Raw genomic sequence first — 26,068 nt, forward strand, 5'->3', positions numbered from 1 at the left:
GTAATTCAATGTTACTTTAAAATCAGGAGAAGTCCGGAAACACTGTATCCCTTTCACAGAGTCAATTCTAAAGTTCTTAAATTGCCAAGAGGCTTTCCACTGGCCGGCTTTTTCTGACTGGGGGCAGCCCGTTCCCAGGTTTTAAGCAGCGGATATTGACTTTCTTTCCCCCCTTTTCTTACAGGTAAATATTCTCAGTTCTTTTCCCCTCCACTCCTGCAATCTGGAGGGGAATCAACCTTCTTGATGTCAAGATTTACGTCTTTTCAAAAGTCTTTCAAAGTTTCCGCTTTACAGTCTCTTTGCTTTGATCTATTTACAAGTCGGGAAGGCAGACTTCCTGTTTGTGCCTTCCCGTTTCGGCATCCAATTTACTCAAATTTTCTCTGGTTTTCTCCAATTAGTTCAATAAACCTACTCACGGGTAGTTACTTTTTGAGTCCGAATGTCCCAGGAAGAAGTCAGCGCTCTCCGATAACGGCTGTGCGGCTTCGCTCCGCAGAAGAAGCAGTCGACTCTCAGCACTGCGCCTCAACCCCCGTCCTGCTCCGGAGCCCTTAGATGGGTTCCTTTGCAACTTGGGGGGGGCGCAAATGGTGCCCGCCGAGTCCCCACGCTCGCAGGCTTCCTCCGCCTACGATTTTTAAAGGGTCCCCGCTTTGCCGCAGCGGCAAGACCCGATCCCGCGGAGCTGGTCCCTCCGAGACTCAGAGGGAATCCGCCATTAATCGTTGGCACTGACCCGGAAGTATCGGACATTCTGAACTTCTCAATCAACTGCTCAATCTTGCCTTTCTGACTGAGCAAGAAGCTACCATCCTCAGTTCTCGCTATCTGGACACCTAGGTAGATCTTTACTGCGCCCATGTTCTTGAGCTGAAACCGCTTCCCAAGCTCTTTGGCAAACTTCTGCACCTGTTTGTCTGCCTTTCCAATATGGATGATGTCATCAACGAAAAATAACACCAATTCCTGTGAGTCTCCTGATCCTCTAAGGAACAGGCAACTGTCAGCAAGACTCTTCCTGAAACCTAGCTTCTCCAAAGCTTCATTCAGGCACAAGTTCCAATTCCTGGCCGATTGCTTCAGGCCATAAATTGACTTGTGAAGTTTCCACACACTACCTTGCTCATTGCCCTCAAACCCTGGAGGAGGAAGCATGTACAAATCCTCCTGGAGGTCCGAGTTCAAGTAAGCAACGTCCACATCAAAATGATGCACCAGCAACCCTCTTTGTGCAGCAACGGCCAAGAGCAAACGTAGAGATTCACTCCTACAGGTGGGAGCATAAGCTTCCGTATAATGCAACCCCCTGCGCTGCGTGAATCCTCTCACCACTAATTTGGCCTTATACTGCGGTTCTCCTGTCGCTGTGGGTTTAAGACGGTAAACCCAGCGGCTACCCACGGCCTGGTTTCCCACCGGCAACTTCATGAGGGAGAACACACCTAGAGACTCCATTGAGTTCATTTCCTTCTGCATCGCCTCATGCCATTTCCTGGCTTCTTCCTGAGGCAGTTTCTGAACATCTTCAAAACTCTCGGGTTCACACTGTGCCATTCCGACCCACACGCTAGTGATGGCAAACCTTTCAGGAGGTTTCCCCTTGGTCGTCCGAGCTGAACAGCGCAGCACTACTTCAGGAAACCCCTCTGACCCACTGGGGCCAGCCAGAACGTCCTTGGCATCAGAGAGCTCCCCCTCTGACTTACTGCGCCTTCTGGACTTGTCAGCCGAACCTGTGGGGGAAGATGGAGCACTGCGTTGCTCAATCTTCACAGCCTTGGGAGAAGTTCTCCCCTCTGCCTGCACTGGGTCTGAACTCTGAGCCTCAGTAGCAGGTTCAACCTCTTCCTCTCCTTCATCAGCAGAGTCAAGCAGACTCTCTGACAGGATGTCAGGGTTCCCATGTATCCTTGCCCAGTCACTCCGCTCACAGAATTCAGCACTGTTGCTGAGCAGAATTCTGGACTGATTCCCTGACGGATAAGCAAACCTCCACCTCTTGGTCCCTGGCTCATACCCACAAAAAATCATCTTTTGGGACTTGGGTTCACCTTTCTTGCGTTTGGCCTTTGGTATGAGGACCCAAGCCTCACAGCCAAAAACGCGGAAGTAGTGCACATTCAGCTTCTTTCCGTGCAGCAAGCAGTACGGTGTGTCACCTACCACTGAATTGAACGACCTGTTCAGAATAAAGTTGGCCGTTCGCCAAGCCTCCCCCCAAAAGCGCTGTGGGAGCCCGGCATCAAACAAAAGAGCTGCGGACATCTCCCCTAGAGTCCTGTTCCATCTTTCCGCAATCCCGTTCTGTTGGGGAGAGTGCGGAGAGGACAATCTGTGTTGAATCCCCTTTTTGCGGAAGAAACTTTGCAGTGCAGACCTGGTGAACTCCCCACTGCGATCGCTCTGAAAGTTTTGAACCCGTGTGGAAAGCTGCAGTTCCACAGCCGCAATCCAGTCTTTGATTAGCGGCGCAGCTTCATTTTTGTGTCGGATCGTGAAGATCCAGGAGTTGCGTGTATGGTCATCAATCAGAGCCAGCGCATGTTTGGCTCCGCCCATACTGGTCACAGACATCGGACCTGACAAATCTGCATGAATTAACTGAAAAGCCCTAGTGGTCACCCTCTCAGACCTTGGGTATGTTCACGTTTTCACCTTTGCGGACTTGCACGCTCTGCAATCTAGAAACTTAGCACATGATTTCATTTTCACCCTTGCGTACACTCTGGGATCTTCTTCACTGACCCCCAGGATACGTGACCCATGCGTCGGTGCCATAAGTGAGCACACGCATCATGAACTGGAACGTTGGCACACTGTGCTCGAGCCACCTCCGTGTCACCTGTACCTGCAAAAGAAGCATCTATCACAAACAACCTGTCTTTACATTCAACACTGACTAGTTGCTGTCCATTCCTAGAAATAGAACAGCTATTATTCTCAAAACACACTCTGTAGTTCTCAGCAAGAAGGGCGCTGGCAGACAGCAATGCGCAGGACAGTCCTGGAACAACAAAAGCCTGGATTGAATCCTGTAAGAAAGAACAAAACAGTGAGCCAGTCTGCGTGAGTGGGTGTCGAGTCCCATCTGCTAAACAGACAGTCTTCCCAGAAGTTACAGAGGTGCAGTTCTCCAGGAATCCTGCAGATGGCACTAAATGATGCAACGCTCCACTGTCTACTACAAAAGCCAGCACAGCATCCTGTTGACAACTCTTGACTGCAGCCATAGAGGCTGCCAAATGTTTATGTTCAGTGTCTCTGCCAGCTGCCTTCGGCTTGCCTTTCCCACGCTTTGAAGAAGATCCCTTTATCTGGTTGCTACGGGAGACAGCCTTCGGCTGTTCCTGTGCCTCCACTGGACATTCTCTCACCAGATGGGAGGGGGAGCCACGGCGATAACAGTGACGACGCGTAGCAACAGCTCTCACAGCTCCCCCTTCAGCCATTTCTGCGTTCCCAGCACCCACACCTTTGGGTGCACAGCCTGGGCCTGCACGCTCCCCAGCACTCTGGTTGTGGGCCTCTACATCACACGGCCCCTCGGAGACAAAGCAGCTACTCCCAGCTGTAACTTCTGGTGTGTGTTTTTTTGGAAAATGATATTTATTGAAGTTTTACAGACAGAAAAAAGTTACAGAATAAAAAAATAAAAAGGTACAAAAATACAAAGAAAAAAATACAAAATACATGAAAAATAAAAACCAATTAAAAACAGATCAATCTTTTCATGTCTTATATTTCATTTACTTGTTTCCTGACCTCCTCACACCTCCCTTTTTTGTATTCCAGTTCACATGGTTAATTCAGCAAATCCTTTCCCTCTTTGTTTTTATCTTAATTCTATATTTTAACATATTATAACTTCGTATTTTCATCTGATTATCAATCCATTTTTACATATTCTTTTTAACCTTGTTGCTAAGCTGTTTCATTTCAATCCAACATCATTTTAACATTCATTAAATTTACAATGTTTCTGCAACTAGTCTTTAAATTTCTTCCAATCTTCTTCCACCAACTCTTCTCCCTGGTCTCGGATTCTGCCAGACATTTCCGCCAGTTCCATATAGTCTATCACTTTCATCTGCCATTCTTCCAGGTTGGGTAGATCTTGTGTCTTCCAATAATTTGCGAATAAAGAAAGTTCTATCCTTCTTTAGCACCAATTGGCCGACCATGCCCAGGAGAAAGGCCTCTGGTTTCTTCAAGAAGGTATATTTAAATACCTTTTTCAATTCATTATAGATCATCTCCCAGAAGGCCTTAATGCTTGGGCACGTCCACCAAAGGTGAAAGAATGTACCTTCATTTTCTTTACATTTCCAACACTTATTATCGGGCAAATGATATACTTTTGCAAGCTTGACTGGTGTCATGTACCACCTGTATATCATTTTCATAATATTCTCTCATAAGGCATTACATGCCGTAAATTTCATACCTGTGGTCCACAACTGTTCCCAGTCAGCAAACATTTTATTATGTCCAACATCTTGTGCCCATTTAATCATAGCAGATTTAACCGTTTCATCCTGAGTATTCCATTTCAACAGCAAGTTATACATTCTTGATAATATCTTAGTTTTGGGATCTAGCAGTTCTGTTTCCAATTTTGATTTTTCCACCTGGAAGCCATTTTTTTTGTTCAAATTGTAAGCCTCCCTTATTTGATAGTAATGAAGCCAGTCTCGCACTTTGTCTTTTAATTTCTTAAAACTCTGCAATTTCAGTTTGTCACCCTCCTGTTCCAAAATCTCCCAATATTTTGGCCATTTGGCCTCCATATTGAGCTTTTTCTGAGCCTTCACTTCCATCGGTGATAACCACCTTGGGGTTTTATTTTCAAGTAAATCTTTATATCTTATCCAAACATTAAACAATGCTCCTCTGACAATATGGTTTTTAAATGCTTTATGTGCTTTAACCTTGTCATACCACAAATATGCATGCCACCCAAAAACGTTATTAAAACCTTCTAAATCCAAAATGTCTGTGTTCTCAAGAAGCAGCCATTCTTTCAACCAGCAAAATGCTGCTAATTCATAATAAAGTTTAAGGTCTGGCAAATCCACCTCTGTCCTTTACATCAGTTAATATTTTAAATTTTATTCTGGGCTTCTTGCCCTGCCAGACAAATCTAGAAATGTCTCTCTGCCACTTCTTGAAACAGTCCATTTTGTCCAAAATTTGCAATGATTGAAACAAAAATAACATTCTTAGCAATACATTCATCTTTATAGCAGCAATTCGACCAAACAAGGAAAGCTTCAAGTTTGACCATATTTCAAGATCGTTTTTCACTTCTGACCAGCATTTCTCATAGTTGTCTTTAAATAAATTTAAGTTCTTAGCGGTCATGTTAACCCCCAGGTATTTTACTTTCTTGACCAGTATTAAACCCGTCTCCTTCTGAAACCTCTGTTTCTCAATCGGTGTTAAATTTTTCTCAAGAACCTTAGTCTTTAACTTGTTCAACTTAAATCCTGCCACTTGACCAAATTCCTGAATCAATTCTAATACTCTTTTGGTATTAGATTCTGGCTTCTGTAATGTCAATACTAAATCATCTGCAAAAGCTTTAAGTTTGTACTGTTTAGCTCCAGCCTGAATACCTTTGATCAGATGGTCCCTTCTAATCATATTTAGCAAAACCTCCAGGACCGAAATAAAAAGCAAAGGGGAAATTAGGCAGCCTTGTCGTGTCCCTTTCTCCATCTTAAATTCTTCTGTCACCACGTTGTTAACTATCAATTTGGCCTTTTGTTCTGAGTAAATTGCACCTATACCATTTCCAAACCTTGACCAACCCCCACCCCCTGAAGATTTTTCTTCATAAAACTCCAAGAAATATTATCAAAGGCTTTCTCCGCATCAACAAATATCAAAACTGCTTTAGTATTAATGTTCACTTGCAGCTTCTCTAAAATGTTAATTATATTTCTCGTGTTGTCAGACAAGTGTCTACCCGGGAGAAAGGCAGCTTGGTCTTTGTGTATCTCCTCAACTAGTACTTTTTTCAATCTTTTAGCCAAAATATCTGCAAAAATTTTGTAATCCACATTAAGCAGGGATATGAAGCGGTAGTTCTTAAGTTCCGTTTTTTCAGACTCAGTTTTCGGTATAAGTGTAATGTAAGCTTCCTTCCACGACTCTGGCGCTTTTCCCCCCTCCAAAATTTCATTGCAAACCTCCTTTAGTGGTTGAATTAACCAATCTTTCAAAGATCTATAATATTTTGAGGTTAAACCGTCTGGCCCTGAAGATTTGCTCAACTGCAAATTCTGGATGGCACCTTCGACCTCCTGTTCCATTATTTTTATAATTCAGCATTAACTTATTTTCTTGAGAATTTTTTTGTAATCCATTTGTTCTTAAAAATTGGTCTAATTGGGCTCTTTCTGTGGCCCTTGTGTATATAGTTGTTTAAAATATCTCTGGAAGCACTTTCTAATCTCTGATGGATTCTGTATATTCTTTCCTTCCACTTCCAAATTTGTGATAGTGTTTAATTTTTGTCTTTTTTTCATCTGCCAGGCTAGCAGTTTCCCACATTTATTAGCCGATTCAAATGTCTTTTGTCTCATCTGTTTAACTTTCCATTCTATTTCCTGATTTATCATTTTCATATATTGTACTTGATATAGCTTTATTTCTCTCAGAATCTCTTGCGACTTTGGTTTCGCTCTTAATTTCTTCTCTCCTTCTTTTATTTTCTCCAAAATTTTATCTTTTTTCTCATTTTGACTTCTCTTCTTTATTGCATTCTGTTGAATCAGAAACCCTCTCATGACCGCTTTGCTTGCGTCCCAGATTACTCTTTTTTCAACCGTGGTATTCAAATTTATCTCAAAATAGTCTCTCAAGATTTTTTGGGCCTTCTTGGTAACCTCTGCATCTCTAAACAAGGTGTCATTCATCCTCCATCTAAAGGAACCAATTGGTGTTAATTTCATCTCCATTCTCACAGCATTATAGTCGGAACAAGTTTTAGGACAAATTTCCGCTTTTCGAATTTTAGGAGCCAATCCTCTAGTTATCCAAATTTGGTCGATTCTTGTCCGTGTCATTTTGGCTTCAGAGAAGAAAGTTCCCTCTCTACCCAAGGGGTTCTTAGTTCTCCAAATGTCAATTAAATCCATGTTGTCAGTCATGTCAAAAAAGGTTTTTGGCAGTCTGCCATCTTTAGTGACTACCTGTCTTTGTGACTTATCCATATTTGTGGACACCACTCCGTTCATATCTCCCATCATAATGATGTTATACTCCATGTAGTCCAACAAAGTCTCATGCAACTTCTTAAAAAATTCAGATTTCCCCTCATTTGGTGCATAAACTCCTACTATTAAAAATTTCTCTTCTTGAATTTGAATTTCAATTGCCACAAATCTTCCTTGGTCATCTTTAAAAATGAATTTCGGTGATAGGCTCTCTTTAGCATAGATTACTACTCCTCTCTTTTTAACCTTATCCGACAAAATAAACTCCTGGCCCAATCTTTTGTTAATCAGTACTTTCCTGTGTAGCCTTATCACATGAGTTTCCTGTAAGCAAATCAAGTCCAATTGTTCCTTTTTCAATAAATGAAACACTTTTTTCCTTTTCTCCGGGGAATTAAAACCATGAATGTTCCAACTTAATAGTTGCAGAGACATGGTGTCGTTATTTTGCTTTTCCTCCAACTGCTCCAAGTAATTGTTCTTCTTCTGTCAGTGGTGTCACTTTCTCTAGTTTGTCCAGCCCCAAAGGTAGTGATACTAAATCTAGTATTCCTGGTTTTAATGCTCTTGGCTCTTCTTCTTCAGCTTCTTTTTGTAGGTTTTCTCCGTGCTCTCTCATAAATTTTTCTTTGTCTTCCACTGATCTTATTTTAATTTTTTTCCCTTTGAAGGTAAAAGAAAGGCCTTGGGGGAACTCCCACCTAAAAACAATTCTGTTTCCTCTCAGCAGGGCCACTAGATCTCCGTAGTTAGCCCTAAGATCCAATAGATATTTCGGAATGTCCGTAAAAATCTCTACTCTTGATTCTTGTATCTCCAAGGTCTTCTGGAAATGCAGACTCTCTCTCGTCTTTTGTTCGGAGGGTAATCAAACAGTCTCTCACCCTGTTCTTTCTCCCCCCTCTTCCAAGTCTAAAAGCACTTACTATCTTGAAATCTTGCTTATCGTCTAGGTTCCAAAAGTCTGCAAATTCTTGTGTAAGAAAATCACTTAGGCTGTCTTTCTCAAGTTCAGGTACGGCCCTGATCCTCAGATTAGTCTGTTTTTCCTTCAGTTCAATCATAGACAAAAGCGACCGGTGGTCCTCGAGCTGCTTACATATCGGTGATATCTTTTCCTCTACAGCCAATACTTTTTCCTTTGCTTCCTCTGCTGTCTTTCGATTCGAAGTAGATTCTTGCAGCAGCTTTTTCAATAGATTCTGTGTTTGAATTCACCTTCTGCCCCAAGTTGTTGATGCTAGTAGTGTTTTGGTCAATTTTAGTTGTTGCTTCAGTAACTTGTTTGCTTAATTTTTCCAAGGATTCATAAATTTTACTTAATACTGAAGTAAATCCCTCTTCAGATGCCATTCCTTTTGACCCAGCTTGTGCAGGGTCTTCTCCTTGTGGTGCAGAGGGGCCTGATGCTCTGCGCTGCTGCAATGCTGCACTGCTCTGCTGCAGTCTAACCTTGCCTGATCTTGTTGTTTTTTCCTGAGGCAAGTTTTTTTCCTGAGGCAAGTTTGCCATAACACTTTATCTGAGGATCAAGGTCAGTCCCACGGCCAAAGCTTGTTTTGCAGTGGAAATTTCCCTGGCCAGTTAGAAGTGGAAAATTCCCCAACTAGTTGTAGCAGTTTCAATGTTCCTCTAGGGGGACACAGTAGCAGTCAATGATATTGCAATAAAGTATCTTTTCCAACTTTCCAAAGTCCCCCTTCAACAAAATAAGCAACAGTTTCAAGTCCAAAGAAGCCCTTCAGAATGAAAGTATCTCACTTGCAGAGTTAACTGTCAAAAAGTTACATTGTCCATAAACAGTGCGACTCTCAATGCAACAATTCTGTTGATCCTGGCAGTCCGTTCCCAAGGTTTAAGTGGTGGTCTTTATTCCCTTTTCTCCCCCCCCCTTTTTTTTGCAGGCAAAAAATTGCTTTCCCCTCTTCCCTCCCCTCTCCTGCAGTTCAGGGAGGGAGTTCTCTTGTTTTGACGTTAAGATTTAGGTCCTTTTAACGCAATTCTCCAGGTCTTAGCTTAGACAGTCTTTGCTTTGATCTGTATACAGAAAACGGAAGGCGGACTTCCTGTTTACGCCTTCCCGCTTCAGTGCCAAATTAATCCTTTCCCCCCCTTAAATTCCCCGATCTTTGAACTTGACCTACTCACGGGTAGTTGTTTAGCAGCCGAATTGTCACAGGAAAAAGGTCAGCGCTCTCCGGCAACAGCTGTAAGGCTTCACTCCACGGAAGAAGCAATTGACTCTCAGCACCGTGCCAGACTCCCCGTTTCGCTCCGGAGCCCTTTACAGGGTTCCCTCGCAGATTGGGGGGGCGCTAAGGGTGCCCGACGAGTCCCACGGTCACAGGCTTCACCCGCCTGTGATTTCGAAGGGGTCCCTGCTTTGCCCTAGCTGCAAGACCCGTTTTCCGCAGAGATTACTCCCTCAGAACAAGAGGGAATCCGCCATTGCCGATGGCGCCGCCTCCGGAAGTCCCCAGCTGTAACTTCTGGAACATGGCCAGCAGCCCCCACTGGGCTCTCGGCTCCCTCCCTGCTCTCGGCTTTCTCCCAGCCCTGGGCTCCTGCTGAGCTTTCACACAGACTCCTCAGCACCTGCCAGGTGGCCTGAGCCGACTCAACACCCTCCAGGTGGGGCAACAGCAAAGCGTCCACACTTGCTCTCAACATGCAGAGCTCTCTTTGCATTCTCTGCTCTCTATCTTCCAGCAAAGCAGCCTCCAAGTCTGCTGCGCCATCTTCAGTAGCAATTGGCATGGGTGGGGCCGGCTCCTTCTGGGCTATACTCCAGAGCCCTGTGGTCAAAAACCACCCCCTTATTCTCCTAACCCAGATATCCCAGGACTGGGTTGTGAGCTTTTCAAACGGGACATCATAAAAGTCCTGGAGCTCAGCCATCTCCTCGCCCAGTGCTCCCATTGGGGCTTTGAAGTACTCACACGTACCAGCCAGCTTCAAAGGAGAGGCCTCCAGTGGCTCTTTGCAGCACACAGCATTTCAGCCAGTCTCTCTGCTTTCTCCCAGGCAAAGCCTCAAAGCAGGACTTTTTTTCTTCCGGCAGCAAAAACAGCAGCTTCTCAACTTTCACAGCCTTTTAAAACACACAGCACTTCAGAGCAGGCTTCAAAGCAGCTTCCTCTAATTGCAATTACTATCGTCCATAACCTGAACAATGTTTATTGCTCAGATAAGTCTTGGCGTCCAGCCCACTTCAGTTGCGCAGTTCTGCTAGGCCTCTGGACTTCAAAGGCCACATTCCAAAGGCTCTGAGCAAATGCAGAGATTAAGCAGCGGTCAGAGAAAGCTGCAAACTCCAGCGCGTTCTTCAGTGTGCTTAAATAAAGTCCACTCAGGATCTTAGCAGCTAGAAGCAGTTTTTTATTTACAGCAGACTATCCATTGTCTATCACAGCGAACAGCATCGTGAAAACACGTCCTCTCTCCTCAAAAACGAAAGTAGAGAGAAAGAACAAAGGCTGGAGACTCTCGGATATGACGAATCTCCCCCCTCCCATTAGTAGGCAGGGCGTACACTCTGAGCTGTTTAACCCTGTAAGCTCAGGTCCTCCTCACAGAAGTTCCCAATCCCATTCCACTGCTCTCCACCTGCTCCCCCCCCCTCAAAGTGATCCATCTAGCCTCCACTCCATCCCACTTCAAATGAAAATAAATAATAAAAGAGCTCCCATCCAGACTCTGCAGTCTCCATAGCTGCTCTCAGAGCTCCAGTCTCCTTTGGTCATTTTTGGGACTCCCTTGAGAAGAACAAGTGGACATCTAGGAGTTGCTGTTGGTGGTGGTGGCGGGAGCAGGGCCCACCTCCTCCTGCTCTTAAGTGTGCTCTGCTCAGTTCTGCAGCCTTATCCCTTGGCACCAGGTGCACATATGCTCTCATAACCCCCTCAAGCCAAGCCTAGTTCTTTTTCTTCCTCTGTTCTCCCTGTTCTCCCTCCTACTACTGAGCCCTGGAGACAAAGCTTAATGGGGAGAGGGGAGGGCAGACCTCCCCTCAAGAGTCTATGCAATAATTCGCAGCCAGCTGCTGCTGGGCTGAAACTTGCAAGCTGCAAGCAGTATGAGGAAGGAAAACAATTTAGAAACACCTTGGGGAAGCAATGTAGCCCTCTTTCTGCACCTGCAAGCCTTGTTGTGAAGAGCTAAGTCAGATTCCATGGTATCTGCACGACCTGATGCCCCACAGAGTCTCCCTCATGTGTGCTGCAAGGGCCCAAGGCGACTACATTTGGAAAGTCTGGCTGAGCTTCAGAGCAGTGGAGAAACCAGCAAAGGCAAGTGTAGCTCCCCTCCAAACACCAGAACAATCTCTGCACAGTGGATATTTTATTTTGAAACAATTTTAAAAAGAGTGTGTGTGACCAATTACAGGAATCCAGGATAGAAAACCAGAAAGACAAAGTTGCAGAACTTGGGGTCGGGTGGGGAGCCCAACCCAACCCAGCTGTACCCACTGCCTCAGCTCCCCGCCTGCTGCCCAGCCTGCGCCCTCTCCTCCTCCCTGGTCCCTTTAGGCAGTGCTTAGTGTTTCATGAAAAATGAAACCCTAGAACTCTACTTGGCAGAATGGGGACAGATAGCTGAACTGTACAGAGCAGGCTAAGGAGTATGTGGGCCACAGTGGCTGCCCTTCCCCTTCTTGATGAGCATCAAGGCTGGGGGGACAGAGAAAGAGGTCCTGCAATCCCAGGACAGGACAGGAATCCTTATGCCTGGTACCCACCAAGAGTAGCACATGCTCAGCTGCAGCAGAAGGGGAGAGCGTGGACTACTGTGCAGGGACTGAGAGCAGCAGTGGTGGTAGGATGGGCAGGGGGATGACTGTCCTCCAACAGGGTCCCTGCCAAAGCACCCTTAACCTGCTACCAATGCCCTGGAACCATGTGGAAAGCCAAGTGTGCAACCGTGTCAGGAGTCAAGAGGAAAAGGTGGAAAGGGCGAAGCACAGGGAAGGGAGCTGGCACATGACAAGATGGCACAAGGGGAAGGGCAGGCACCAGAGAACAGAGGCTGGGCCTTGCCTCTTCCCTCCCAACTTCATCTCCAGTCACGCTTGGCACCTTTCGCAGTCATCCGCCCCCAGCAGGAAGCCCAGGAGGAAGCTGATGGCACGCTGATGCTCCTGTGGGCTCTGCTTCGACAGAACGTTGGGCAGAGGCAGGAGCAGGAGGCTGGCGAAGAGGGTGGCTGCAGGGAAGCGAAAACATTTGCATGAGAGGAGGCGGGAGCAGGAGGAAGGCCAGCTCCCAGCCAGGACAGGCAGGCCTTACCTAGCATGTTGGAACTGACGTTGTTGCTCTCAGAGTATTTCAGCAGCTCCCGCAGGAAAGCCACCACAAAGCGGAACATGTTCTGGTGCGACTGCGGCAACTGGCAGATCACCTGCAAGACAGGGAGGGGCAGTTTGGAGTTTCAATGCAGAGCTTTGCTTTGACGTGTGGCCCTTGGAGGCTTGAGCATGGGGCAATGCAGCCCACAAATGTTAAGCCTCCCCTGCTCTACCAAACTCCCAAGGTTTGAGGGAGGAGGGTTGGGAAGAGGAGGGGAAAAGGAAGGCCTTCCCTAGATGAGCCTTGGGGTCCCTTTCCAACTCTACAGTTCTCTGATTCCAGAGAGAGACGCGCTGGGCTCCAAGTATCCCTCGCAGGGCTCAGCGCGAAGCCATGGCTTCCAATACTGGCTGTCACTGAGCTTGGGGATAAAGGAGAAGTGGAGGGTGACCTGCCCGTTGTTTGTGATCTGGAACCTCTCCTTCTGCAGCTGCCGGAACTTCACATTCTCAAACGGAAACTGCAGAGCAAAAAGGGGGGGGGGCGGAGAGAGTGCTTGCCTTCAGCAGAGGCAAGGAAACGTGCTCCAGGGGGAAGTTTGTCCTTGGGCCCGGCCTCTCATTTAGGGGACTGCACATGCAACAGGTCCATGTGGGGCTCTCCAGATATTGCTGCACTTGCCACTGGCCATGTTGGCTGGGGATGATGGGAGTTGTAGTCCAGCATCTGGAGGGCACCACGCTGGCTACCCCTGGAGTCTTTGCCTGCGAGGAAGAGGAAGAGGCTGCCGCTCAGTGGAAGGGCATCTGCCTTGCATGCAAAGGTCCCAGGTTCTATCCCCAGCCTCTCCAGGTAGGGCTGGGAGAGATCCCACGGAAATCCTGGGGAACCGCTCAAGACTGAGCTAGATGGGTCAAGGGCTTCTTTCCCCCCATGTCTTTTTGCAGCAAACCCTCTTCGTCTTTACCTCCCTCCAGGGAGGGAAGGAATTCGTTCTCCATCGTGTCCATCAACTGAACAATATCCTCAAACACTTTCCGGTACCGTCGGTCATCCACAACCTTCACCTATGGGGGGGGGGGCAGAGCATATTTGTTGGGGCTATGGACTAAAAAAGGGGGGGCATGAGTTAAGAGCAGAAAGGCCTGATGCACCCCCCTGTTCCCAGCCCTGAAAGAGGCAAGTACTGTAACTCTGAGAGCTTCCCCAGGATGGCAGCGGCTGTGACTTCCAGAGCCAATGGGCTGAAGCCAAATGCTCCAAGCCAAGTACCACAGAAGCTCCATTGCATGAATGGAGCCAATGGTTAAGGTATACAGTTCAGCCCATGTGGTCTGCCATGCCTGGAGGAGCAGCGTGTACTCAGAACAGTGGAGAATGGAAGCCTAGGGATTTAACAGAGCCAAAACCTGCCCACTCCTTGCATCGGAAGTCATTTGCCAAGGAGGAGCTCTGTGGAAAGGGGCCTGGTTGTTGGTCAGGGCCTGCCCAGATTCGAGGAGGTGCCACATAGCAGGCAACTAAAAACCCTGAATAGACGATAGCCCTGGCCAGGGGAGGTGTTACCCCTGTGAGGAAGAGGGAGCTGAGGGGCTTGTGGTCGCTCCTTTTCAATTCCATGTGGCTTCGGTAGCTGAGCTGATTCACGCTGCCTCCTCTCCAGAGGATTGGCTCACACCATGCTGGCACACGGCACTTCCCACTGCAAGGAGACAGTTGGACTGGCTGAGGCAACACACAAGGCTCACACAGTCAAACTTTGGCTCCACACACGGCCTGTGATCTTGACCATGGTCAAGAGCTGGAGATGATGGGGCTTGGGAGTCCAACTTCTGAAGGGGCGGACCTTGCAGGTGTGCAGGCATTTTCCTCATGGAGAGAGTTGTTAGGAAATCAAAAGCTGCCTTCTACCAGGTCAGAATGAATTTCTGACCTCCCCCAGTTTGGATTCCTACATTGCAGGGGGTTGGACTAGATGACCCTCGTGATCCCTTCCAACCCCACAATTCATTAATTAAGTCTCCTCTGGCTGGCAGCAGCTCTCTGTGGCCCAATCCTTTTTCAGGTGGAGGTGCCTTTCAACTTGAGACTCTGCATACAAAGCATATGGCACACCACCAAATGATGATCCTTCCCCAAAGCAAGGGGCCCCGTTTTTCTTGTTCAGACACTATTTTTTCAGTGATCCAAAAGACCCTTTCTGGCACTTGAAATGCTGCCCAAAGGAGCCTGCCGTTTTCCGGCTTCGTCGCTACATGTTCCGCCTGTCCTTTTGATTTCCCCATTACCACAGCAAGAGCAATTAAACTAGCAGGCCTAGGTGGCTTCTGACAGTTGTCAAGAACCACAAGAATATGCCAAATCCTGGATGGTGAGGCTCAATGGCTACTAGCCATAATGGCCACAGAACATACTCCACCAAGAGAAGGAGTATGGCTTGGAGGAGGGGAGCGTGCTGTTGCACTCAGGTCCTGTTTGTGGGCTCCCCGAGAGGCATCTCATTGGCCAACGTGAGAACAGGATGCTGGGCCAGATGGACCAATGGCCTGATCCAGCAAGGCTGCTCTCATGCTCTTATGCCCTGGCAGACTCATCTTGAGAGAGCACCAAGTCTCATTCCCAGACTTCCTTGACACAAACAGGATTCTCATTCAGCCTGCTGCACCTTTCAAGGAACTGCAACACCGCTTATACATGCCATGAAACAGAGGATGCTGGTTATCAGGACAAATGTGGGGAAAAGGAGCCAAAACATTTCCAGAGCAGGGATGGCTTGAGGAAGACAACATATCACAGCCTTGCATTTCACAACTCGCCTAGCAGCCTTTGGCAACCGGGAATTCCATGCAAGCAAAGTGAGCAGGTGAAGGAGAGCTGGATCTCTCTCTTCCTCCATGGCTTGGTGTCCATTCTGGCTGCAGAGGAAAGGAAGTCCATCCAGCCCTCAACTCTAGCCCTCCTCCACCAGCTTGCTTAGCAGAAAGCCATGTTTAAAATATATTTTTTACTAGCCTGCTCAGGAGGATGGAAAGGCAGGACACTACTAGCATCTCAGCAGAATTTCTACGTCGGGATGAACTTCATCTCTCCCTCTGTGAAATCAGCAAAAGCTGTCTTTTGGGTACGCTGAATGTTTAGCTAAAGCCAAAAAGAAATCGCTTATCAGCAGTGAAGCAAAAGACCCCCTGTTGCCTGACAATGGAGTCTATTAACAGCCACTATTGTGCTGGAAAGGAGTACAACAAGGCTGTATATTGTTTTCCTGCTTATTTAACTTATATGCAGAATTCATCATGCGAAAGGCTGGGCTGGATGAATCCCTAGCCAGAATTAAGATTGCCGGAAGAAATATCAACAACCTCAGATATGCAGATGACACAACCTTGATGGCAGAAAGTGAGGAGGAATTAAAGAACCTTCTATTGAGGGTGAAAGAGGAGAGTGCAAAATATGGTCTGAAGCTCAACATCAAAAAAACGAAGATCATGGCCACTGGTCCCATCACCTCCTGGCAAATAGAAGGGGAAGAAATGGAGGCAGTGAGAGATTTCACTTTCTTGGGCTCCATGATCACTGCAGATGGTGACAGCAGCCACGAAATTAAAAGACGCCTGCTTCTTGGGAGAAAAGCAATGACAAACCTAGACAGCATCTTAAAAAGTAGAGACATCACCTTTCCAACAAAGGTCCGTATAGTAAAAGCCATGGTTTTCCCGGTAGTGATGTATGGAAGTGAGAACTGGACCATAAAGAAGGCTGATCACCGAAGAATTGATGCTTTTGAATTATGGTGCTGGAGGAGACTCTTGAGAGTCCCATGGACTGCAAGAAGATCAAACCGACCCATTCTTAAGGAAATCAGCCCTGAGTGCTCACTGGAAGGACAGATCCTGAAGCTGAGGCTCCAATATTTTGGCCACCTCATGAGAAGAGAAGACTCCCTGGAAAAGACCCTGATGTTGGGAAAGATGGAGGGCACAAGGAGAAGGGGATGACAGAGGACAAGATGGTTGGACACTGTTCTCGAAGCTACCAGCATGAGTTTGACCAAACTGCGGGAGGCAGTGGAAGACAGAAGTGCCTGGCGTGCTCTGGTCCATGGGGTCACGAAGAGTCATAGAATCATAGAGTTGGAAGAGACCACAAGGGCCATCAAGGCCAACACTCTGCCAAGCTGCCTCTCCACTGACTAGAATTAATGAGCTGCCTCTCCACTGACTAGAATCCCTTTCCCAGGGAACTCCTGCTCTTTCAAGCATGACAGGGCCTTTTCAGTCATGGCACCCGACCTTTCAGAATAATCTCCCAAAGAGGTTCACCTGGCCCCTGCTTTGATGTCCTTTCAGCAAAGACTTTTAGAATTTCCCCTGGTTCTTGAATTCATGGGCAGGGCGCTTGTGGCCCTCCAAACCCTGCTGTAGTACACAGGAACATAGGAAGCGACCTTATATTGAGGCAGACCATTGACCCATCAAGCTCAGGACGGACTACATGGACTGGCAGCAGCTTTCAGGCAGAGATCATGCCCAGCCCTAGCTGCACACACTGGTGACTGAGCCGGGAACCTTCTCCATGCAAAATGGCCGCTCTGCTTTCGCGTTACTGCCCTTAACAAACTGCAACTCCCACCCCGATCACTGGAGAAGTTGCCCCCATTTGCTATGATCTCATCTAATACATCTCTGCCACTCGGTTTATGTTGCTCTCTTTAGATCCGCTGCTATTAAGGTACTGTTTATATGCTTTAAATTATCTTGATTTGCATTTCTGATTATTATTTTAAATAAGCCACTCTGGGGAAGAAATCCCCACAATAAACAGAAATTAATGAATGAAGCCCAGCACTCGCTTCCACAGATGTTTAGTATCTGCCTGCCCTGAATGAAGCAGGAGCCTACAGTGCTGGGCACTTCTGGCTGCTCTAGTAGAAACCTTAGTGGTGCAGCTGCAGCAGCAGGGATCGCCGACACTGCACCCTCCTGGTGTTGCTGAAGTGGAACTCTCATGAGCCCGTCAGCAAGGCCAATTCTTAGCAATTATGGGAATTTTGGTCTTTCAACATTTGGAGAGCACTATGCTGCCTACCCTGAGCTACACACAGGCAGGAAAGTTACAGAAACATGACTCAATTTGCTTCTCCAGATAGCGGAGACCAACAAGTTACATCAGACAAGGCTCTCTCCCTCCAAGCCCTCGAAACGCACTCGTGTTTCATGATTGTCAGCTGCAGCAGACCCTGGTCAGGGGGCAGGAAGATCATCTGGGCACATATATCCTTGTAATCCTGGTTTCGGCGCCCGAAGTCTTCCACGTGGGCAGCAAGGTGGGAATTGACAACGCAGAAGCTGGTATTGTTGCAGACAAGCCTCATGGCCACACACCCCTTGTTACCCTGCAGGGGCGGAGCAAAGATGGCTGTTAGTGAGCAAGCAGGAAAGAGGGGGAACTGGTTGGCAGAGATTAGAAAAACAGATAGACAGACAGACAGAAAGATCGACGTAGGGAATTCCGCTGTCAGGGTCTACTCCCCATCTTCCCCATGATGCCTGTGGCCACTGTCTCCCTCATCACTTCCTTGATGCGGCTGAGCTGGTCCTTCCTGACAAAGATGAGCACCAGCTGCACCTAGAAGATGCAAGGTACTGGGATGTCTACCAGCTCTGTTCATTGCTTGCTGTCCTGGGCCGGCTGGATGCAGATAGGAGTGGCAGGTGGCACCAACTGGGGATCCCCCAAGGGAAGAAGGCTCAGAGGCAGGGAACTGGTGGGGGGTCGTCCGAGGGAGAAGAGGGAGCAGACTGTGAGCAAGAGGAGGTGTTGGAAACTGAAGAGGCAGGAGGGCAGGAAGATTCTGTGGCAAACAGCAGCCCAGAATCCCAGGCAGAAGTGGAGGCTGGAGGCGGGGGTCAAGAGGCAGAGATCAGGCAGGCTGCTGAAGAAGCCAGGGGGTCTCCCCATCCTGCTGTGATCAGCTTCCCTCCCTGCTGGTCTCCCAGAACACAGAGAAATTAAGAGGATGGAGCAAAGACAGGCAAGGTGCCAGAGTCTCAGGTTGCTTGGGAAGGGCCAGGGGGAGGAGGAGACTTCAGAGAGTGGTGGGAGGGTAGCAACCTTCTGTTAGGATATTTCCGTTCCACCTTAAGAGAGAGCAGGCTTGTGAGTCACAGGGTCTGCGCATTTCCTTTTACAGGATGTTTATGTTTGCTATTGCTTTCGTTTTCTCTCTCTCTGAGCCAGAACACGCTAGCAGGCAGTCATGTTTGTTCTTTGTTCTGACCAACGCTGAATAAACATTCTAAATGATACCCTCCTGAGTGCAACTTTTGCTGTGTGAATTCTGCTGACAGAGTGTGCACCAGCCCAAGAATGTGGCAAGCTATTTCTTAGGCTTCGTGTCGCTAATTGCTGATACTGTATCTACGGGAGGTCGATGGATCGTCCGGCAGCCGGCTTGGGGGCTCAGATGGACTTTATCTCCCTGGCAGTATCCCAACAACAGGTTTCGGGCCCAGATTCACGGCACTTAAAGGAGAGTAAGACTGCGACTGCGACAGACTGCTGAGGTATGTGGAAAAGCGAAAGAGGAGGCTTTTCTGTGAGCCGCGAAAGAGTCTCTGATGTCCGGCAGGCTTAATTGGCCTGGGAGCCGAGCCAAGCAGGCTTCGTGATTAATGAGCTGCCAAGATAACAAGTCTTTGAAGGCATAGAGACTTGGGCTCATGTAAAGACGTGAGATGGATCTTTTACAATCCTCAGAAGCTGCTCCGTGTCCACCAAAGCTAAATGGCCACAACTATCAGACCTGGGCAAGGTACTGTGAGGGCCAGATGAGAAGGCTTGGAGTATGGAATACCGTTACTGAGAATCCCCCAGCCCCTATGACAGATGAGTGGAAGGCACAGGATTCGAGAGCCATGGGGATAATTTTGCTCTCAGTAGCTCCTGAAGAGTTAATCACCCTGGCTGGCAAGCCCAGTGCACGTGAGATGTGGAATGCTTTGAAAGCTGCCCATCTGTCAATCATCCCAGCTCAGAGTCTGATTGCCCAGGGTGTGAATGCATCGGAGGTCCTGGCTGTTTCCCAGAATGCGGGTGAATGCAGGGATGCAGAGGGCACCGGTTGCAAGCTGCAGGGGGAGCAGACTGTGATGTCAGCCCAGGCAGCATTCCAGCCTCCAGGGGGAGCCAAGGAGTCGGCAGCTGAGAGCTCTGTTTCTCGTGGGAACCGAGGTCATCGCCTTTGCAGAGGCCGGAAGGCCAAAGGTAAACAGAGCAACATGCCTGCAGATGGCCAGGAGCGGGGGGGCAAGCAGCAAAAGCCCATGCCAGGGAAAAACAAAGCGTTGTTTGCTGGCACTGCTTCACCAAAGGCTAAAGGCAAGTCTGATGGCCAGGAGCAGGGGGGCAAGCTGCAAAAGCCCACGCCAGTGGAAAACAAGGTTTTGCTTGCTGCAAAGACTGCTCCAAAGGCCAGATTTATTGTGGACTCAGGTGCGAGCCGCCATTTATCGAAGGATAAGCACCTGTTTATCTCCTTCACACCTCAAGAAGGAGAGATCCACCTGGCTGATGGAAGGACGTTGCAAATTGCAGGAGAAGGGACTGTTAAACTTGCAAGTTTGCATACAACCATCAGTAATGTACTTTATGTTCCAGGAGCTGCGGACAATTTGCTAAGTGTCCCACAGCTGACTGGGCGTGGTTTTGAGATTTCCTTCAAGAGGAGCATCTGTGTCATCAGGAAAGGCAAAGAGGACATTTTGCATGCAAAGTTTATGGATGGTTTATTCTGTATAACTTATGATGACAATGCTGTTGTGTCTCATGCTGATTCTTGTGTTGCACAAACTAACAAAGTTCTTCATGCAGGATGTATTCACGATGCACATCAAAAATTTTGTCACATGTCTTGGCAAGCGCTAGCCAAGATGCCAGGGTTGGTTGAAGGTTTGAACATCAAACCTTGTAAATATCACATGAAATGTGTATCTTGTGCAGAGAACAAGGTGAAGGTTGTTCCAAAAGGCAAGGAGTCTAGCAGGCAGGTTTCCAAACCCTACCAGCTAGTGCATGCAGACCTGGTTGGTCCACTTGCGCCCTCTTTGGGAGGAGCAAGGTACTTCATAGTTCTAATTGATTCTTTTTCTAGGTACATTCATGTGTTTATGCTCGAGCAGAAATCGCAAGCATTCTCTAAGTTCAAGGCATTCTGTGCTTGGTTGGAGAATGTTCGTGGTAAACGTATCGGCTGTCTCTTTACCGATAGGGGCAGAGAGTTCACTTCTCAGCAGTTTGAAGCTTTCCTGACTGAGAAGGGAATCCAGCATGATTTGTCAACGCCTAGATCGCCATGGATGAATGGACTTGCGGAGCGAGCAAATCAAACTTTGCTTCAAGGCCTGAAAACCTTGTTGCATGATGCCAACCTCCCTGAGAAGTTTTGGGGGGAAGCTCTGTCAACGGTTGTTTATACCGTTAATCAGAGACTGTCATCACCCATAGGTTGCACTCCGTACGAGAAGATGTTTGGTAAGAAACCGAACATCAAGCACATGAAAATCTTTGGTTCTGACATGTGGGTACACACCCCACAAAGCAACAAGCTTGGGAAGCGTGGGGCACATGGTTTGTTCATGGGGTACGAGAAAGGTGCATACAGGGTATGGATGACTAACTCTAAATCCATTAAGTTCACCAAGAGTGTTGAGTACAATCCTAAGTGGGGGGGGAAATGTGGGTATTTTCCAGAGTTACCCAGAGGAGGATGAAGGTGATGGGGAAAAGGCAGATGATGTTGAGGAAGCTGAGGATGAGGATGATGATGATGATGATGATCAGAGTTCGGATTCCAGTTCAGTTGGTGGCGCTGCTGCTGGTGTCAGTGACAGTGATGACACAGCAGACTACAAGAGCGCAAAGGCCTCAGTCAGACCATCTGATGCGTCTGACAATGAACTGGAAGAACCACTGTTCACCATTGGTCACTTTTCTCCTAAGAAGGAGGAGATGAGTCCAGAAGACTTGCGTCTGGTTCGCAGGTCTGAAAGGGCGACCAAAGGCAGACCTCCGAAGAGATTTGCTGATGAGTTTGCTAAGACGGCAACTGCTGTTCTTAGTAGCTCAGAGAAGGTGTGGGAACCTTCAAGCTTCAAAGAGGTTCAGGAGTTAACCTCTAAAGATGCTGAGCCTGTGGAGAGAATCTGAGAATCTGAGAAATGTTGAGCTGTAAATATTCTGCTGTAATAAAGGCTAATAAATAAACACACAAATGCCTAGTGTGTTTGCATGGATCTAAAGCAACAGTTTTACCCGCTGTGTTTACTCTGCAAGGCGTGACGGAGCGAAGCATCGGCGCAGGGGAAACGTGCCGGACCCGAAGATCGCTGTAAGCTGGGGGGCTAATTGGGATCGTAAACCAATTAGTCACGCTTAATTATCTAACAGAGCCTTAGCTTAATGCCATGAAGGCTGAAGTTGATTCCTTGAACAGGAACCAAACTTGGGAGTTGGTACCGGTAGTCCCAGGAATGAGACTGGTTGGCAGCAAATGGGTCTTCAAGGCCAAGACAGACCAGAATGGCAAGGTTGTCAGACACAAAGCCAGATTGGTTGCCAGAGGTTTTTCACAGGTACCAGGACAGGATTACCACGAGACCTACTCGCCCACTGTCAAATATGAGAGCATTCGGCTAATGCTCAAGATAGCTGCAGAGGAGAAACTGCATGTTTCCCATCATGACATTAATACAGCTTTTTTGTACGGGATTTTGGACGAGCAGCTGTACATGCTTCCACCTGATGGAACGCAGATACAGAAGGGAATGGTCTGTAAACTGCGGAAATCCTTATATGGTCTCAAGCAGAGTGCCAGGTGTTGGAACACAAAACTCACTGAGATGTTGCTTTCTCTAGGTTTTCACCAGGGCAAAGCTGATCCATGTGTGTTTGTCAAGGAGGAGGGGCAAAACAAACTGTATTGTTTATGTTTTGTTGATGATCTTCTGATGTTTTGGAAGAATCAGGCTTTTTACCAAAGCACCCTAGCTCAGCTGAAGGAGCACTTTGACATGAAGGATCTTGGTGAGGTATCCAACTATCTTTCTCTGCAGGTGGAGAGGGACCAAGCAGGTAATTTTCTGGTACACCAAACACAGAAAATTGCTGATGTATTAACCAGGTTGAATTTGGTTGATGCAAACCCAGCAGACACACCGATGGTGACAGGTTACCAGGTAGACAGTACTGCTGAAGCGTTTTCTGACACTACGCTGTACAGATGCATTCTAGGCAAGTTGAATTTTATTGCTAGATGTTCAAGACCTGACATAGCTGTAAGCACTAACCTGCTTAGCAGACATGCTAACAGTCCTACTGTTCAGGATTGGAAAGCTCTGAAGCGCATAGCCCGCTATTTGAAAGGGACTATGCACTACAGGCTGAGGTTCACCAGTCAGAAGACTGGAGGTCTTGAAATCTTTGCAGATGCTAGTTTTGGAAGTGACACCACGGATGGTACAAGCACTTCTGGCGTATGCTACATGTACAACCACTGTCTGTTTGACTGGTTGTGCAGTAAGCAGGCGACAGTAAGCCTAAGTTCCTGAGAAGCAGAACTCAATGCTCTGTCATTTTCACTCATGGATTGTGAATGGTTGATGCAACTGTTTAAGGACATCGGGGTTTCTGTGAAATGTCCTATACAAGTGTATCAAGACAATAGATCCTGTTTGGCTTTGCTGAACTCAGAGAGTTGCAAGCAAAGAACCAAGTAGTTGCAGATTAAGCTACATCGTGCAAGAGAGTGTATTCAGAAAGGACTGATTCAGGTGTCCTACATGCCAGGAAATGAAATTCCTGCTGATCTGTTGTCTAAGGTTGTTAACAGAGAACAACTTAAGGTTTACGTACAGAGGTTGCAATTGGTTTGAACCACAGGTACTACAGGTGACACGGAAAGGGGGAGGATGTTAGGATATTTCCGTTCCACCTTAAGAGAGAGCAGGCTTGTGAGTCACAGGGTCTGCGCATTTCCTTTTACAGGATGTTTATGTTTGCTATTGCTTTCGTTTTCTCTCTCTCTGTGCCAGAACACGCTAGCAGGCAGTCATGTTTGTTCTTTGTTCTGACCAACGCTGAATAAACATTCTAAATGATACCCTCCTGAGTGCAACTTTTGCTGTGTGAATTCTGCTGACAGAGTGTGCACCAGCCCAAGAATGGGGCAAGCTATTTCTTAGGCTTCGTGTCGCTAATTGCTGATACTGTATCTACGGGAGGTCGATGGATCGTCCGGCAGCCGGCTTGGGGGCTCAGATGGACTTTATCTCCCTGGCAGTATCCCAAGACCTTCAGCCTTCACAACTACCTCACTGGGGCAAGACCTGTTGGGAAAGGTTTCTGTGATCACGAGGCCTGCACGGTTTGGGTTTCTTTGAATAAAGAATGTTGGCTTCTTTTGAGTAAAACACCACTGACACCAGGTGTTTTTTCTTGCTGACCTCCTCCTCCTCCTCCTCACCCCAGCTTCTGACAGCTGTCTGACTGCTGAAGAAATGGGTGGGGTTGGACTTACTTTCTTGTACTTGGATTTGGAACGCAAAGCCTTTTCCACAGCTGTCAGCCACTCTTGCTCCTTTGTTGAGTCCAAGTAGAAGAAAGCCTCTGTGCTCAGGTCCAGCTCCTGGAACCAAATGCCAAAGTGCCAAAGAGAAGGATGTGGAAGTGCAGGAATAGGACTCCAATCGGAACAGACGTGCTGCTTAAATATGCAAAGACAACAGGAGTGTGCAAGGGCAGGCAAGATCAGGACCAAGAACAAACAAGTAATACCAGCCACTTCTTCCTCAGCCTAGCTATTCTGGGCCCCAAAGGAGCTTTGCTAATGAAAGAAAAAAAGCTTTTTCCTTGTATTTTTTTAAGATGTGTCAGCCAGCCTGATATTTAAGCACTATCCCAGTAGCCACAGGCAACCAGAAATTCTTTGAAGGCAAGTGAGTTGGTTGATCTCTTCATTCTTCCTTCACCTGGCAACCTGGTTTCCAGGCTGGCTTTCCGGGAGCAGAAAACCACGTCTCAGATCTGCTGTGCCAAGCTTGTTTGCTAGAAGATTACCCCGTAACACCCTTGTCCTCTTTGCAAACCTCCTAAATGGCTAGCATTCTGTGTTTCCATGCTGGCCATGAAGGAATGGGCATTCCCGACTCTGAAAACAGCACAGAAATACAGCCTGTCTAGTAAAGGGGTAAAAAGAGCAAGCTAAACAGCCTCTGTAAAACAGTAGCATCTGAAGCTGCTAACCACATACTGATAAACATATCATAAAAGTAGACATTAAAAGCAAATGGCCACTGGGTACTACTACCAGTGGGACACGGGTGGCGCTGTGGGTTAAACCACAGAGCCTAGGACTTGCAGATCAGAAGTTCGGCGGTTCGAATCCCCACAACGGGGTGAGCTCCTGTTGCTCGGTCCCTGCTCCTGCCAACCTAGCAGTTTGAAAGCACGTCAAAGTGCAAGTAGATACATAGGTTCCGCTCCGGCAGGAAGGTAAACGGTGTTTCCGTGTGCTGCTCAGGTTCGCCAGAAGCGGCTTAGTCCTGCTGGCCACATGACCCGGAAGCTGCACGCCTGCTCCCTTGGCCAGTAAAGCGAGATGAGCGGCGCAACCCCAGAGTCGGCCACGACTGGACCTAATGGCCAGGGGTCCCTTTACCTTTACCTTACTACTAACGGTACGAGGAAATAACCAAAGCAAAAACTTTGTTTGAAGTAGTAAGCTTAGCATTATAAGGATGACCCACACCAAGTGTTGGGGGGTGTCACACCTCCCTGTCCTCCAGCACAGCTTTTAGGAGGAGTTCCAAAGGTTTTGCTTCCGTTTGGGATTAACTGCATCTTGTCACAATGTCTGAAGCTGCACAAACCGCTTCATTTGAACCATGGCTCATTGAAACAAGCCAACTTCCAATCATGGGTTTACAAAGCTGGTAAAATGAACCACCATAGGATCTGGACACACCAAACTGTGGTTAATTTAAAATCCAAGTGGAAGCTTCCCAATAGGCTTGGGGTGGGGGAGAGGTGTGCAAACCTGGAGGAGAGGCTGCCGTCCTGCTCATAATATGAAGCCACGGTTCAGTATGTGGCACCAAGGGAAATTGCCCACCACAACTAATACTTTAAATGACCCACCCATGGGGCCTGAGTGAACAGGACAGACTTTGCCTGGCACCCAACAATAAAGCTGTCATGTAGATGTCGCATTCTCCAACCCAGTCTCTGATACAGGTTCCACTGGTCTTTGCATGGTATTTGCACTTTTGCATGATCTGACCTGAAATTCTGGGTGTTGACATATTCCTTCTCTCTCTTGGCGAGGACGTGCTTGATGAGTCCCTCTCTCTGTCCGGACTGCGTATGTGTGGAAGGCACAAAGAGCTTGCGCATAGTGTGGGTCACTTGGGGTTGCTTCTTGCTCATGCTCTCCTTGTCACGGAGAACAGAACTCAAGTAGTCCTTAAAAGCCAGGAGGCGGGAGGGCACAGTACACCTCTAAGG

General features: G+C 47.6%; 1 protein-coding gene across 1 annotated transcript; it reads right to left on the reverse strand.

Moving 5' to 3' along the window:
• Window positions 1-12,833: 12,833 nt before the first annotated feature.
• LOC310836031 (inositol polyphosphate 5-phosphatase OCRL-like) lies at window positions 12,834-25,990 on the reverse strand (the record flags this gene model as incomplete). Its single annotated transcript, XM_083720959.1, has 9 exons — window positions 12,834-13,031; window positions 13,468-13,578; window positions 14,078-14,213; window positions 15,579-15,649; window positions 17,676-17,926; window positions 18,037-18,136; window positions 24,084-24,269; window positions 24,623-24,713; window positions 25,845-25,990. The coding sequence occupies 9 exons, from the start codon at window positions 25,988-25,990 to the stop codon at window positions 12,834-12,836; spliced, it is 1,290 nt and encodes a 429-aa protein (XP_083577085.1).
• Between the last annotated feature and the right edge of the window lie 78 nt (window positions 25,991-26,068).

Source organism: Podarcis gaigeae (assembly GCF_964106915.1).
Source record: "Podarcis gaigeae genome assembly, chromosome: W".
In the NCBI taxonomy this organism is placed as follows: Eukaryota; Metazoa; Chordata; class Lepidosauria; order Squamata; family Lacertidae; genus Podarcis; species Podarcis gaigeae.